General features: G+C 36.2%; 1 protein-coding gene across 1 annotated transcript; it reads right to left on the reverse strand.

Annotated features, from left to right (window-relative positions):
• Positions 1 to 8,825: 8,825 nt before the first annotated feature.
• LOC145061749 (putative disease resistance RPP13-like protein 1) lies at positions 8,826 to 13,315 on the reverse strand. The gene is made up of 2 exons (XM_079009303.1): positions 9,369 to 13,315; positions 8,826 to 9,281 (listed from the first exon to the last, which is right to left on the reverse strand). The coding sequence occupies exon 1, from the start codon at positions 13,079 to 13,081 to the stop codon at positions 9,374 to 9,376; it is 3,708 nt and encodes a 1,235-aa protein (XP_078865429.1). The 5' UTR covers positions 13,082 to 13,315; the 3' UTR covers positions 8,826 to 9,281; positions 9,369 to 9,373.
• Between the last annotated feature and the right edge of the window lie 1,105 nt (positions 13,316 to 14,420).

Raw genomic sequence — 14,420 nt, forward strand, 5'->3', positions numbered from 1 at the left:
CCGACCCAGTTTCTCACCCTGGGGAGCTCCGGTTCTCTTCGTTAAGAAGAAAGACGGGTCCTTTAGGATGTTTATTGACTACAGGGAACTAAATAAGCTCACTATTAAAAATCGCTATCCCCTCCCACGAATCGACGATCTATTTGACCAACTCCAAGGCACAAGCTATGTCTCTAAGATAGATCTGCGATCCGGATACTACCAACTCAAGGTCCGGGAAGAGGATATCCCCAAAATCGCTTTCCGAACTCGTTATGGACATTATGAATTTGTTGTAATGCCCTTCGGTTTAACGAATGCCCCTGTCACATTCATAGACCTAATGAATCGAATTTGCCGACCATTGCTTGAAAACTTTGTCATCGTTTTCATTGACGACATTCTAGTTTATTCTCGAAGCGAAGAGGAGCATGGTCAACATCTCTGACGAATCCTGGAAACCCTGTGAACCGAAAAGCTATATGCAAAACTCTCTAAATGTGAATTCTGGCTCCACAGTGTGAACTTTTGGGTCATGTCGTTAGTCAAGAAGGGATACATGTGGATCCTTCTAAGGTCAAAGCCATTGAAGGATGGGCGATCCCAACGGCACCCACAGAAATTCATCAATTTTTAGGTCTCACAGGTTATTACAGGAGGTTCATCCAGAACTTCTCTAAAACAGCCAAGCTACTTACCATGCTTACACAAAAGGGCGTACTCTTTGAATGGACAGATAAGCAAGAGCTTGCATTCCGAACTCTGAAGCAAGCACTCTGCAGTGCACCGGTACTATCACTACCAGAGGGAACAGAGGACTTCATAGTCTACTGCGATGCGTCGAATCAAGGCTTAGGCTGTGTGCTTATGCAGCATGGGAAGGTGATAGCTTATGCGTCCCGACAACTAAAGACACGTGAGGTGAATTATACCACCCATGATCTCGAATTGGGAGTTGTGGTCTTCGCCTTGAAAATTGGGAGGCACTACCTTTATGGTACCAAGTGCACCATTTTCACTAACCACAAGAGTATCCAACACACTTTAAATCAAAAGGAGTTAAACATAAGGCAACAAAGATGGGTGGAGTTGCTAAACGACTATGAGTGCGAAATCAAGTACCACCAAGGTAAGGCTAACGTGGTAGTTGATGCCTTGAGTAGGAAAGAATACTCGGACCGTCGTGTGAAAACTCTCTCCGTAACCATTTAATCCCACCTAACCTTGCAAATCAGAGCAGCTCAGTCCAATGCCATGAAGACAAAAAACAAAACAAACGAAGCATTACGTGGAATGTAAAAGAATTTCGAAACGAAGGAGGATGGAACATATTATTTCATGAACCGCATTTGGATCCCTAAACTTAGGGGATTCAGAGAAGTAATCATGAATGAAGCCCACAAGACACGATACTCTATCTATCCAGGTTCTGATAAAATGTACTTGGATATCAAGCAACATTATTGGTGGCCCAACATGAAGGCAGAGATTGCCACCTATGTTAGCAAATGCCTTACTTGCGCTAAAGTGAAGGTGGAATATCAGAAGCCCTCGGGATTATTACAACAACCAGTAATTCCCGAGTGGAAATGGGAAAGGATTACTATGGACTTTGTGACCAAATTACCTAAGTCAACAGATGGATTGGATACCATATGGGTAATAGTCGACAGATTGACGAAATCCGCTCATTTCCTGCCAATAAAAGAGTCCTACAAGATGGAGAGGTTGACCAGGATATACGTCAAAGAGGTGGTGAGACTTCATGGAGTGCCCATATCTATCATCTCCGACTGAGATAGTAGATTCAATTCGTGTTTTTCGCAATCACTAAAAGGCTATGGGAACACATCTCGACATCAGCACTGCTTATCATCCACAAACGTATAGTCAAAGTGAGTGAACCATTCAAACCCTTGAAGACATGCTTCGCACATGTGTGATAGACTTTGGAAAGTCGTGGGAAACCCACTTGCCTCTAATCGAATTCTCATACAACAACATTTATCATTCAAGCATCAAAGTTGCTCCCTTCGAAGCACTATACGGGCGTAAATGCAGATCGTCGTTGTGTTGGGCTGAGGTAGGTGATACTCAGCTAGAAGGAAGACAGACATCCAGCAAGGCATTAACGGGACCGGAGATCATACGCGAAACAACGGAAAAGATAATTCATATCAGAGCTAGACTACAAGCATCACGAGATCGACAGAAGATCTACGCTGATAAACGGCAAAAGCCCTTGGAGTTTCAAGTCGGGGATCGAGTATTGTTGAAAGTCTCTCCCTGGAAATGGGTGATTCATTTTGGTAAACGGGGAAAACTAATCCCACGATACAATGGACCCTTCGAGATTCTTGCCCGAATCGATCCAGTGGCTTATAGACTGCAGCTACATGCCGAGCTCAGTAGTGTACACCCCGTGTTCCATGTTTCCAATTTGAAAAAGTGTTTATCCGAAGAAACCCTCGTCATCCCACTTGAAGAAATCGAAATCAACGAGAATCTCCTGTTCGTCGAAGAACCAGTCGAAATCATGGACAGAAAGGTGAAGCGTACTAAGCAAAGTCGCATTCCGATTGTGAAAGTATGGTGGAATGCGAAGCGTAGGCCGGAATTCACATGGGAACGCGAAGACCAGATGAAGCAGAAGTACCCTCACCTATTCTCGCATTCTCAAATCTAGCTTTAAAAGAGAATTTCGGGACAAAATTCCCTCTAACGGGGGATGATGTCACAACTAGGAATTTTGATGCTTTGTAACAACAACAATGATAACATTTGTGAACCAAAAATGTAAAAGCATGTATGATGCTTATTCAATAACAACAAAGTTTCCATCAAACACTCTATACAAGCACTTCAAATAGTCAACAAAGAATTGGAAGCCCTAGAAATCCCGGTTTAAGTCCATTATGGACTAGGATTTCCTTAATAGGCCTAATGGACCAATACGCTTCCAATTTGACTATTTTGGGCTTAGAACCCTTAAATGGACCCTAATTGGACCCACTTTCATTTATTTAAACATTTTGGGCCATAATGGGCCTAGAATGAAATAAAATACCCTAATGGGCCATAACAAATCTAATTAACCTAATGAGCCATAAAACTCATTCTTTGAATTATATTGGGCCGTGAATCACCTCTAAAGACCAATTGGGCAGAAAATCATCAAAGTGGGCCCCTAATATGGACTTAAGCACAAAAGGGCCCAAAATCTTTCCTTCTTCTCTCTTTCTCGGCCCAAGAAGAAAACAAAAAAAAGGAAAATGGATAATTATCCAAGCCATTCCACCTCACTAATACATGGAGGTAATCCATGCAAACTAACCACTAAACAATACTCAATCCTATACATCCATGCAATTCTCTCTCTTCTCCCCCTCTCTTTTTCTTCTTCGACCGAGAGCAAGAGGAAAAACACACACACCTTCAAACTTCTTTCAAACTCTCTCTAAGTCTTCAAGAACATCTTCTTACCCTCTATCAAAATTTTCGAGATCTAGAGCTTTTCAAGGAGGTTATTCCACAAAAATCATCATCTTAGGTAAGTTGATGCTTGGATCCATAATCTAGACTCTTTGTTTTATCAAAATCTCTTCTTAACTCATATAAACTCATGATCATCATCCTAGAAACCTCTAAGATCGAAATCAACCCAAGAAAACTTGCTAGGGCCAAAAATAGCATCAAACTCTTCCATCTCTTCTTCAAATCAAAATCAACAAGCAAAGGTGAGTTCATACCCCTCTATTTTCGGTTTTCATATGTTTTATGGGGGAGAATACAAGTAAAATGTGTAGATCTATGTGTATGTGTGATTTCATGTGTTTATGTGGTAATTGTGTAACAAAAAGAATAGAAATTTCGAGATCTATGGCTCTAAGAGGAAGATAAACATGATCTAAGATATATTACATTAAAACAAGTCAAGAAAAATTACCCTCTAAGATTAAAATATACATATTGCAACATAAAACTCATTTTTGGGCTATAATTGTCAAACAATCAAAAGTTGTGTTGAAAAATTGCTATTCATGGTTTTCTCAAGGATTAAAAGAGTCAAAACAGTAAAAATAAGTGTTTTTATGAACATCACACTCTTTTAAAGGTTAGAAATAAAATTTATGGCTTAATGGGCCAAATTTTGGGCTTTTTGGCCCAATGAGCCAAAAACTTGTGAAAATTACAACTTTCAAGGGGTTGAAATGGTAAACTTCTCAAGACAGGGGGTAAAAGGGTGAATAAAACTAATTCAGGGGTTAAAATGATGTATTTTCCAAACAAGGATAAAAAAAATGTAAACTTTTTGGATTTTGGGCCAAAATTGTAAAATTGCGAAAAGTTTGGGCTTAAACCGAAAAAATCTTTACTGGAAGGGATGAAACTGCCAAGGAGTAAATTTTTAACTAAAAACATCACATAAACAAGTCTATGGATCAAAAATGTCAAGAAAATGATTTACGGGCCTAAAATGTCTTTTTTTTATAAGGGACTAAAATTGTCATTTTTATTAAAGAAGGGCTGAAAAGTTCAAACCAATATTTTGAACCAATTGTTTTATTATTAAGATATTTGAGTCAAAAATACCAACCTACAACTCATGAAAATGGAAAGATGAATATACGTATAATTCCAAAAATCGTTATAAACAACCGAACGGCCTCGTGTTGATCCAAAAATAACAATCGTTCAATCAAATTTTCCAACAACTATACAATACCTAAAACAAGTAAACATTCAAATCCTTGGGCTTGAAAGTCTCAAATCATGCTTATTGGGCCTTCGTGACCCATTAACATAACTTTTGAGCCCAACGATAAAAATCAATGTTATTGGTTCTCTTGTGACCCAATTACATGTTTAAGGGACCCTCAATGGCTTTTAGGTGCTATTGGGCCTCAGTGGCCCATTAGCATTGCTAGTAAGGTCCAAATAAATCGAATGCGAAATGGGCCTATGTGTCCTTCATATACCCAACAGCCTTAAATAATACACATAATTAGCAGGACTTTGTAATCCTCTTCTTCTCGTTTGTTAGGCTTACCTTCAATACAGTAAACAAATACAGGTCGATAATCAATAGTAATCAAATTCATTGGGATTTAGTGAGTAATAACGGGTGGCACCAACGAGTGTTAGTCGTAGTCTGTAGTTATAATCAAAGTCTCCTGCAGGGAGAGCGAGAGTTTGTGTATAGATCTATACGGGGGTGACTCCCCCACACCTCAGATGTTCGCTACAGTTAGACTCGGCCAGTCTAGGGTGAAAAAATCTTAAGATCAATACCAGCGTTCGCCAGAGTGCCAAGACAGACGAACTAGTCATTATCATGCATAGTTATAACGACTCACATAAATAAATAAATCCAATACTATTCGAGTAATCAAGGCAAATCAAAATCATTCGTTGTGATGGAGTAACAATTCGAACAGTTATATGATATCTTGTTATCGGAAAACATCGGGTTTTCCGGTGGAGATCAACATTTTTCACTGGTACTTTTAATACAAAGCTTTTCAATTATACACATTTTGAAATCATCACGCATATATTTACGGATCTTCATCCTTTTATATAAACAATTGTCTTTTCAGAAAATATCGGATTTTCTGGGTTGTTTTCTTACAAACTACACAAAACATTTTCATATCAAACCTGCTTATGAACTCACCAACATTCCATATGTTGACCGTTTTCAAAATAACTTGTATTCTCAGGTAATAGGTAAGCTGAGGAGTAATACCAAGTATGTTAGGGTGTTATGCTTTTGAAAACTATCAAACAATTTATGCTATGGATTTGAAATGTTAAAACAATGTATGTTATGTGAATAATGTCAGTTGTAATGTATTGATGCATGGTGATGTTTATGTTATGATTCATGTATATTCATTGTGATGATATTCAATTTAAGTCACGCGAGCCATCAGACGTTTCTGTCGTCTGGTTCGGGGGTGTGACACAAAATAAATATCCTCTCACCTCCTTCAACCATCTCTGATGAACACCGCCATATCCACCACCGTCAACGGCCACCTCACCACTGGAACCGCCAACGACGACACGTCCACGTCACAGCCTCCGACCACCGGCGATAACACTTAAATCCGTCATCGTAGTTTCAGATCTGGAACCACTAATGTCTCGTCTTTGTCATTGTTGTGGTGAACCGCCACAATTGTCATCGTGTCCTCCTTCCATGACATGTCTGCTCCGACAAGCCACCGCTTTTTCTTCAGATATGCTCTAGAGAGCCACCAAAACTACCAGATTTTCACTAAGATACGGTAGATCTCGAATGCATCAGATCTGGACCACGTCCTCCTATTCTCATCAACGAAATCAGATCTAAGATTTCCGCCAGATCTCTTCCCCTTCTTGTCCTCCGACGACTTTTTTCATCGTCGTCTCCTTTGTCAGCTATTAGAAACCGACATCCATGAGAGTTTTCCAGTAATGTTTTTGTTTAAACTATCACCAATCACAACAGAATGTAAATCATATCTAAGTATGCGATGTTTTTCCATTGATGTTTTCCGAAGATGTTTTTCGACTACTATTTTAGGCGTCCCGGTGAGTTCAACACGACTAGGTGTGCTTTTTGGTCACCAATTCCGACAGAGATATTTTCCGACAAGCATTTCATGTGGTTTTCAAGCGTTATCGTTAAAAACAAAAGGTTAGATTTACAAGAAGTGAGAAATCCGGGTTATTTTCTCCAGTAATGTTATGGAGACGTCAAAAAGTTAAAGGTGTATGTGCTATATGTGTGTGCAGTATATGTGCAGGTGATTTGACGGAGAGTGGTAAAGGTTTTGCAATTCTCCATATTTAATTGCTTCCATTTACTCTGAAGACACAAGCACAATAAAGAGTATATTTTTTTTATTGTTTACATATATCTAGTCTGACATATCTAAGGAAATAGGAATAATTCATAAACAAACAAAATTTAATCTATACAACAAGTTGTGTAAATATATAATTATATGTAAATGAACTATTAAAGTAAGACTAATTATATAGAATTTAATAATTGAAATACTATTTAGTCGTAAACTTCGCACAATATTTGATTAAATATCTTAATGATTTTTAAGTTGTTAAGTTGCATTAAATTGTGCATGATAGTCTTGAACTAGTATTGTGAATTATATAAATGAGAGTCCTGAACTATTTTATTAAACTATGAATGAAAGTCTTAAAATATAAGTTTTAAAGTGAGAATAAGACTATGAAAACATACTTTTTGTATATTAAATTATGAATTTATTGTATTTAACTGCGGATTTTGTGTATTAAACTGTGAATTGATTTTATTAAACTATGAATTGATTGTATTAAATTATGCATTTTTTTATGAATTTTGTGTTTTTTTTTAAATATGAGATGAAAGAAGCATTTATGCGTAGAGATGATTTTCTATAATTTTGAATAAAGTATATAAAGTTTAAATTGTGAATATTGTATAAACTAAATTTTAAAAGAAGCACTAGCCTCTAGATACGAAGGTATATGTGAATGCATATTTTTTGTGCATTAAACTGTGAATTTGTTATATTAAGTTGTGAATTTTGGGTACTAAACAGTGAATTAACCGTATTATACTTGTAAATGAGCTATGAATATACTATATTAAATTGCAAATGTTTATTTATTAAGCTGTGAATTTTATTCACGACTTAATATATTAAATTCACAATTTAATACATAGACATGCTTCCATATATAAACGTATAAATGTAAGTTTTAATTTGAGAATATGGATGTGAATATATAGTTTTTGTGTATTAATCTTTGAATTTTATGTATTAAACTTAAGATTGATTGTATTAAGAGTTTTAAGTTGATAATATGACTGTGAATTTTATACTTTTTGTTTATTAAGCTATGAATTTATTGTAATAAATTGTGAATTTTATTTATTAAGCTATGATTTTTGTATTTTGAACTGTGAATTAACTACATTAAGTTGTGAATTTTTTGTTTAAACTGTGAATTGACTATATTAAGCTCCTAATTTTGTGTATTAAACTGCGATTTTTGTGTATAAGACTTTAAATTGACTACGTTAAACTATAAATTTTTTGTTTAAACTGTAAATTAATTGTATTGAGTTGTTAATTTTAATGAATTTTATGTTAAAATATGAATGATTTATATATGAATTTTTGTATTAATTTTCTTGTGAATATATTTATTTTTTTGTGTTGTATAAATATGTAAGAGTATTAGTTTTTATAATTATTTTACATTAAAATCATAATAAGTGAATTAATTGGTTTATTAAATTGTGAATATAGTATTTAATCTGACAGTTAATGATTTTTATATACAAATCTAATTTGGAACGAAAGATGATTGCAACGGTGACACATGTGGCTGGTGGTGGTATGTGGTAGTTGGTGGTGGTGGTGATGGTGTATATATATATATATATATATATATATATATATATATATATATATATATAACTCCCTACATTATATGTATATATCAAGTTTAGGTGGTTCGGGCTTGGGTTCGGATTCTGAGATGAAATGTTGTAAATGGATTCCCGAGATGAAATGTTGTAAATATAGGATCATATTGATTTATATTGTAGCGCCTCCCAAAAAAGTAACTCAAATCAATAAACATAATTACAAAATGTGTTTATATTGATTTTTATTTACTTGAAGATTTCTAAAAGATGCATTTTTATTTTTATTTTTATTTTTGTATGGGCTTTTCTTCACTTTCAATTTACTTGAGGTCGATGAGGAGTCCCCTTGCTAATTTATTCGGTTCTTGTCACTCTTTGCATTGTACATGTCCACAGCCTATTTCCAACTCACAAATTAGCTAAAAAAATAAAATAAAATAAAAAAACTCTATAGTATGCAATATTAAACAGAAATTTAGGGTGAAATATTGCCATAACCTAAAAGATTGAGGGTCAGTTCACACACCTTCCTGTATTTCTTTTCATGCTTTGAGTTCGGTTAAAGGCAATGCCATTGCAGCAAGTTGAACATGACTTGCACGGAAACACAAAAACTGAAAAAGACGTAAATGCCCTCGTCTACATCAAGAATCTTATTAGGCACTGTTTGTTACGTGACAAGACATAACAGAACAATATCTTTTGTTTATGTAAAAGCCATGAATACCCTTGTCCTCATCATCTTTTGCTTTGCAGAAATGACGATAATACCCTTGGTAGAGCACCGACTTTTACAGCCTCTTTCAAATTATGCAAACGGTTATTTTCTTGTTTTTCAACTCGCTGCTGCAATGATTGGTTATCCTAGAGGCTGTTAAACGTTAATAAACTTTAGTTTAATTATATTATTAAAAATAATAGCCAATTTTTAGTACTTATAATGTAAGAAGAGACATACCTTTTTCACCACCATACCTTTATGGTCAAAGATGATGATGGGTGGTCAGAAGTGGAACTTATCTCGGGCAGATCTCTAAGCTTCGGGCAGGACATAATATGAAGACGTTTAAGGCACGAGAGGTGTTGTAAAACCTCTGAAACTGATTCCACATTCATAAAATCATCAAGTGTTAAAGAAGCTAGAGATTTTGGAAGAAGAAAAGACAATGATGATGATGAAGTAGTTGTTGTATTCTTCACGTCTTTTTCCGCTACAAACGAAACCACTCCTGAATTTTTTCCATTTAAGTGTAGTTCAACAAGTGAAGTTGGAAAATTCTGTGGGCTCCACTCGGACATTGGCTTGTTTAAGCATCCTATAACTAGGCTACTTAAATTAGGAGGCCACAACCCACAAGGAAAGGTGTAGTCTATACTTTGACAATCATATATTGATAGTTGTTCCAAAGATGTGAGACTTTGGAAATGCTCATAAGGAAATGACTTTAGATTCTTGCAATTACGGATGTCAAGAGATGTTAGGCAAAACACACAATCACTGATTATTGTTTTGGTGAAAGAAGATGAGAAGGTCAATGAAGTCAATGAATGACAACAACTTATCACTAACCTCTCAACACTATTTAAGCAATTGTAACTCTCGAGTGTGTCACAATTACGAAATATCACTTCTTTAAGAGATTCCATGCTATTAGTAATAGTATTCCCCAAATTAACCTCTCTCTCTTTCTCTACTAATGATAATGATAATGATACTAATTTTTTACAATTACGAATCTCTAACTTTTTTAAACTCACGAAACTCTTGCATGCCTCCGTTTTTTGTTCCCACAAGTACATCAATTCATCACATCCATCAATATACAGATTCTCAAGTGCTCCAAGATGCATTAAATCAACTTCATGTAATTGAGTAAGTCCTTTAACCTTCCACATTTTCAATGCAACAAGTGATGTGGACACACCAACCATGCTTCTTAACACCATTTCGGAGCATTCTTTTATATGTAAAACTCGAAGTGATGGTATCAATCCAATTGACACTTGAGTTAGTTTCGGACAATGTTTGATGAAAATCTTATGAAGACGAGGAAACAACGATCTAGAAATTTCATCATTGTTGTCCTCGTCCCCAAAAGTTGACCATTTCTCCCAATTTTGCATGTCAAGAAACTTCAAAACTTCAAGTGATGGAAATGCAATGTGAATGAAAGAATTAGAATTAGTAGGTGTAAGTAACTCAAGACCAATTGTCTTGAGTTCATTCATCTTTTGAACAATTAACTTCTTAAGTGAATTTAGATGTCCAAGTGTTGGTAAATGTGAACAAGTACAACCACGTAATGTAACCTCTGTTAACTGATCAAATACAGGATCACCAACCCAACTAGGAAATCTCATTCCCATGAAGAACAAAATCTTTAGATTTTTCAAGTTATGATGAGGGGTTAGTTCTTTAAGTACTTCATATTCAATCATCTCATTTCGAGATTCATCAAACACATCACTATACACCAATTCCAAAACATCAAGACCTTTCTTTTGATGTAGGCTCGCATCCTTTGCTTGTATGGGATGAATCACTTTGTCAATCCCCATAACAGAAAGTCGACCATGAAGATCCAATAGGCTCTTAAGCTCGGATATTTTAAATGTATTGGTTTCTTCGATAATAACCTTGGTTAGAGTTTGTAGACTAGTCAACCCACCAATCCCTAAGGGCATTTTGGTCAACATTGGAGTATCGCTCATGTCAAGATGTCGAAGGTTTATTAACTTTATAAAACCTTTCGGCAAGCAAGATAATCGAAAACAACCACGAAGCAACAAGCTTTGTAGATTGTAAAGATCAGTGATTTGTTCAGGTAAATCGGAGATTCCACAATAAGAAAAATTTAGGTACCTTAGATGTTTGAGACTACCAATCACCTGTGGTACCCCTTTGGTTATCTGATTGGCTAGGCTTAACACCCTTAGATACTCTAGTTTAGGAAGTAATTCATCAAGAACATCATGCAAAAAACCACCTGACATTGGTAAGAAAGTTCTCAAGCAAGAAGCACTTTTTAATTTCTTGAGTTGTGCATACGATTGTAGATTTATAAATGAAAAGTGACGCAAACGGAACTTTTTAAATGTTTCATTTGCGTATCTTAATTCATCAAATCTAAAGAAAAACTCTCCTGCAACACTCGTGGCCAAATCATTTATCAGACCATGCATTGTATATCTTAATTCATCATTAGTTGAATTTTGAAAAAACGACCTTGATTTTAGCTTTTCAAAATAATGATGACCTAAATTCTCCATTGAATTGTTGCCCTTTGATTGGGATAAAAACCCTTCTGCCATCCACAATAGGACTAACTCATTCTTGTCAAATACATAGTCTTTGGGAAATAAAGAGCAGTATGCAAACAACTGCTTCAAATGTGGAGGGAGGTGATAGTAGCTTAGTTTTAAAGCTGGAAGAATCTCACTTCCATCCTCTATATCCCATATCTCACTATTCAACAACTTCTCCCATTCATCAACATTTCTTGTTGTCTTCAAGACTCTTCCAAGTGTTTTCAAAGCCAAAGGCAATCTACCACATTTCTTCATGATACCTTCACCATGGAGTTTAAGTGTTGGATGTTTGTCAAAGTTCTTTTCACCTAAAGCATTTTGAGCAAATAAAGACAAAGCATCTTCATTTGACAAAACGTCTAGATGATAAACTTCATCAGAGTCCATCATGGTCACAACCCGTGTATTCCTAGTTGTGACCATGATTTTACTTCCAGGTGCCCCTACAACAAGAGGGCTTTGTAGAAGCTCCCACTTACTCTCATCTTCATTCCAGACATCATCAAGAACAAGTAGGAACTTTTTCTTTAGGAGTTTTTCTTTGAGGACCATATGAATCAGATCTAGATTGGAAGATCTTTTTTCCTCCCCACTTACAGCTTCAAGAATCGCCTTGCTAATATCAAGAACATCAAACTCACCAGAAACACAAACCCAAATCCTGAATTCAAACTCATCTTTCACTTTCTCATGGTTGTACACAACTTTGGCAAGAGTGGTTTTGCCTATCCCACCCAGACCAACTATGGAGACTATGCCAACATTTTGATCGAATCTTTCATTCCTCAACAGCTTCTTCAGCAAAGCCTCTTTATCCCCTTCCCGACCCATGATTTTGGACTCATCAACCAGTGAAGTTTGCCCTAATCGTCTCTCTACTCTATTCGGCCTTTCAGCATTCACATTCACATTCAAACCGAGATTAATTTTCTGATCAACAAGATCACGCAATTTGTTGGAAATCTCATCGAGCTTAGAACTCATCAGACGACCATACATAATGTTGCGAGGAGTGAAATTAGTACAACAAGTAGGGATGATCTTCAATACCTTATTACTGCTGGTGCTGGCATGAGATTCATGATTCAACTTGCGTCGACCGGCTTCGGTGCCCAAATCATCGAGTACATCATCAATGTCGTAAGCCAAATTGTGGAGATCGTTCACCCACAATTGAACAGCTCTGTCTGCTATCTGTTTCTGGCTTGCATCATCCAGCACGGCTTGGATCAAGGGCAAGGTTTTCTTCCATTTGTTTAACTGAGAATCGATTCCTTCGGATCGAGCGAGCTTCAACAAGTCAGTAGAGATCAGCCGCTCACACAGGACGGTGATGGCGGCGCTTACAACGATTTCTGCCATTGCAATTCAGTTTGTAGAGGGTTTTGACTTTTTGATTTCAAAGAGACGTAGAAGCAAAAGCGTGGATTAGCATAACTATGAGCATCAGTAATCAGTGATCACGTATTGTAGAGTAATCCAGTTTACGTGGTTTTCAAAATATCTGGAATCTCGTCACCATTAATCGATGAGTCTTCATGTGCAGATTATTTTAACAACATAAATCGTCATAAATGGGATACACAAAGCAATTAAGGTCTAACACTGATTACACTCATAAATGGTATACACAAAGCAATTAATGTCACAAATAAGGTATACAAAGTAGATTGAGCATGGCTTGGTTTGGATCGGTTTTCATCTAATACAGAACCCAACACAATAAAATCAGTTTTCAAAAAAATAAAAACCGAACCTAGAACCCAAACCGTCGGTTCGGTTCTTGGTTTTTAATATCTTCATGGGTCGGTTCCAGGTTTAAATCCGAACCCAATATTAATCTCAAATAAACTGATATAGGGCATGATAGAGGTACCGATTTCTTATATTAAGGCTGTGTTTGGCGCGCCACAGCTAGCTGATAAGCTAGCTTATTTTTCGAGCTTTTTTATGTTGTCGTATTTGGTAAGCCAAAAAGTAGCTTATAAGCTAGCTTTTTAAAAAGCTATTTAGACTAGCTTTTTAGGAGCTTTTTTAAAATTTTCCAAATACACCCATTAATTAATTATAAAAACACATATTCTTACATGTCCTTTTATGTAATTTTATATATTTCAGCTAGCTTTTCAGTTAGTTTTACCAAACGTTATTTTTTATCAGCTAGCTTTTCAGCTATCAGCTAGCTTTTTATTTAACAGCTAGCTTTTCAGCTAGTCCGCCAAACATAGCCTAAGGGTGAAACATGCGTAACTTTCATACATCCGTCGATATGGGATATACCAAGTTCCAAACTAAAATAGAAAACTTGGGGAAAATTTTGGCAAGCAGGAATAACCAAACCCTTGACATCAGGTTTAAGGGGAAGACGCTCAACCGCTAGGCCAAGAGGGTGTTTGTATATCTAATTCGCGTCTTAGATATATATATTCATATGATTACATATACAAAAACGTGGCACTCAACCGTTAAGTCGGTTTCTCGGGTTGGATGGGTCAGTTTCTAGGCAAAAATCTAACCCGAACCCGATATTTTGGTTTTTAAAAATTTGAAACCCAAACCGCGGTTTTGCTTCGGTTCCGGTTTTTTCGGTTTCGATTTCGTCAGTTTTGGTCGGTTTTCCGGTTTCTTGGTTCGGATTTGCTCACCCTTACAAAGCAATTGAGTTTCGTATAAAATTTCCGATTTAAGATTACTTTTCCAC

This window comes from Lactuca serriola, chromosome 7 (assembly GCF_051521515.1).
Source record: "Lactuca serriola cultivar US96UC23 chromosome 7, Lser_US96UC23_V15, whole genome shotgun sequence".
NCBI lineage: Eukaryota > Viridiplantae > Streptophyta > Magnoliopsida > Asterales > Asteraceae > Lactuca > Lactuca serriola.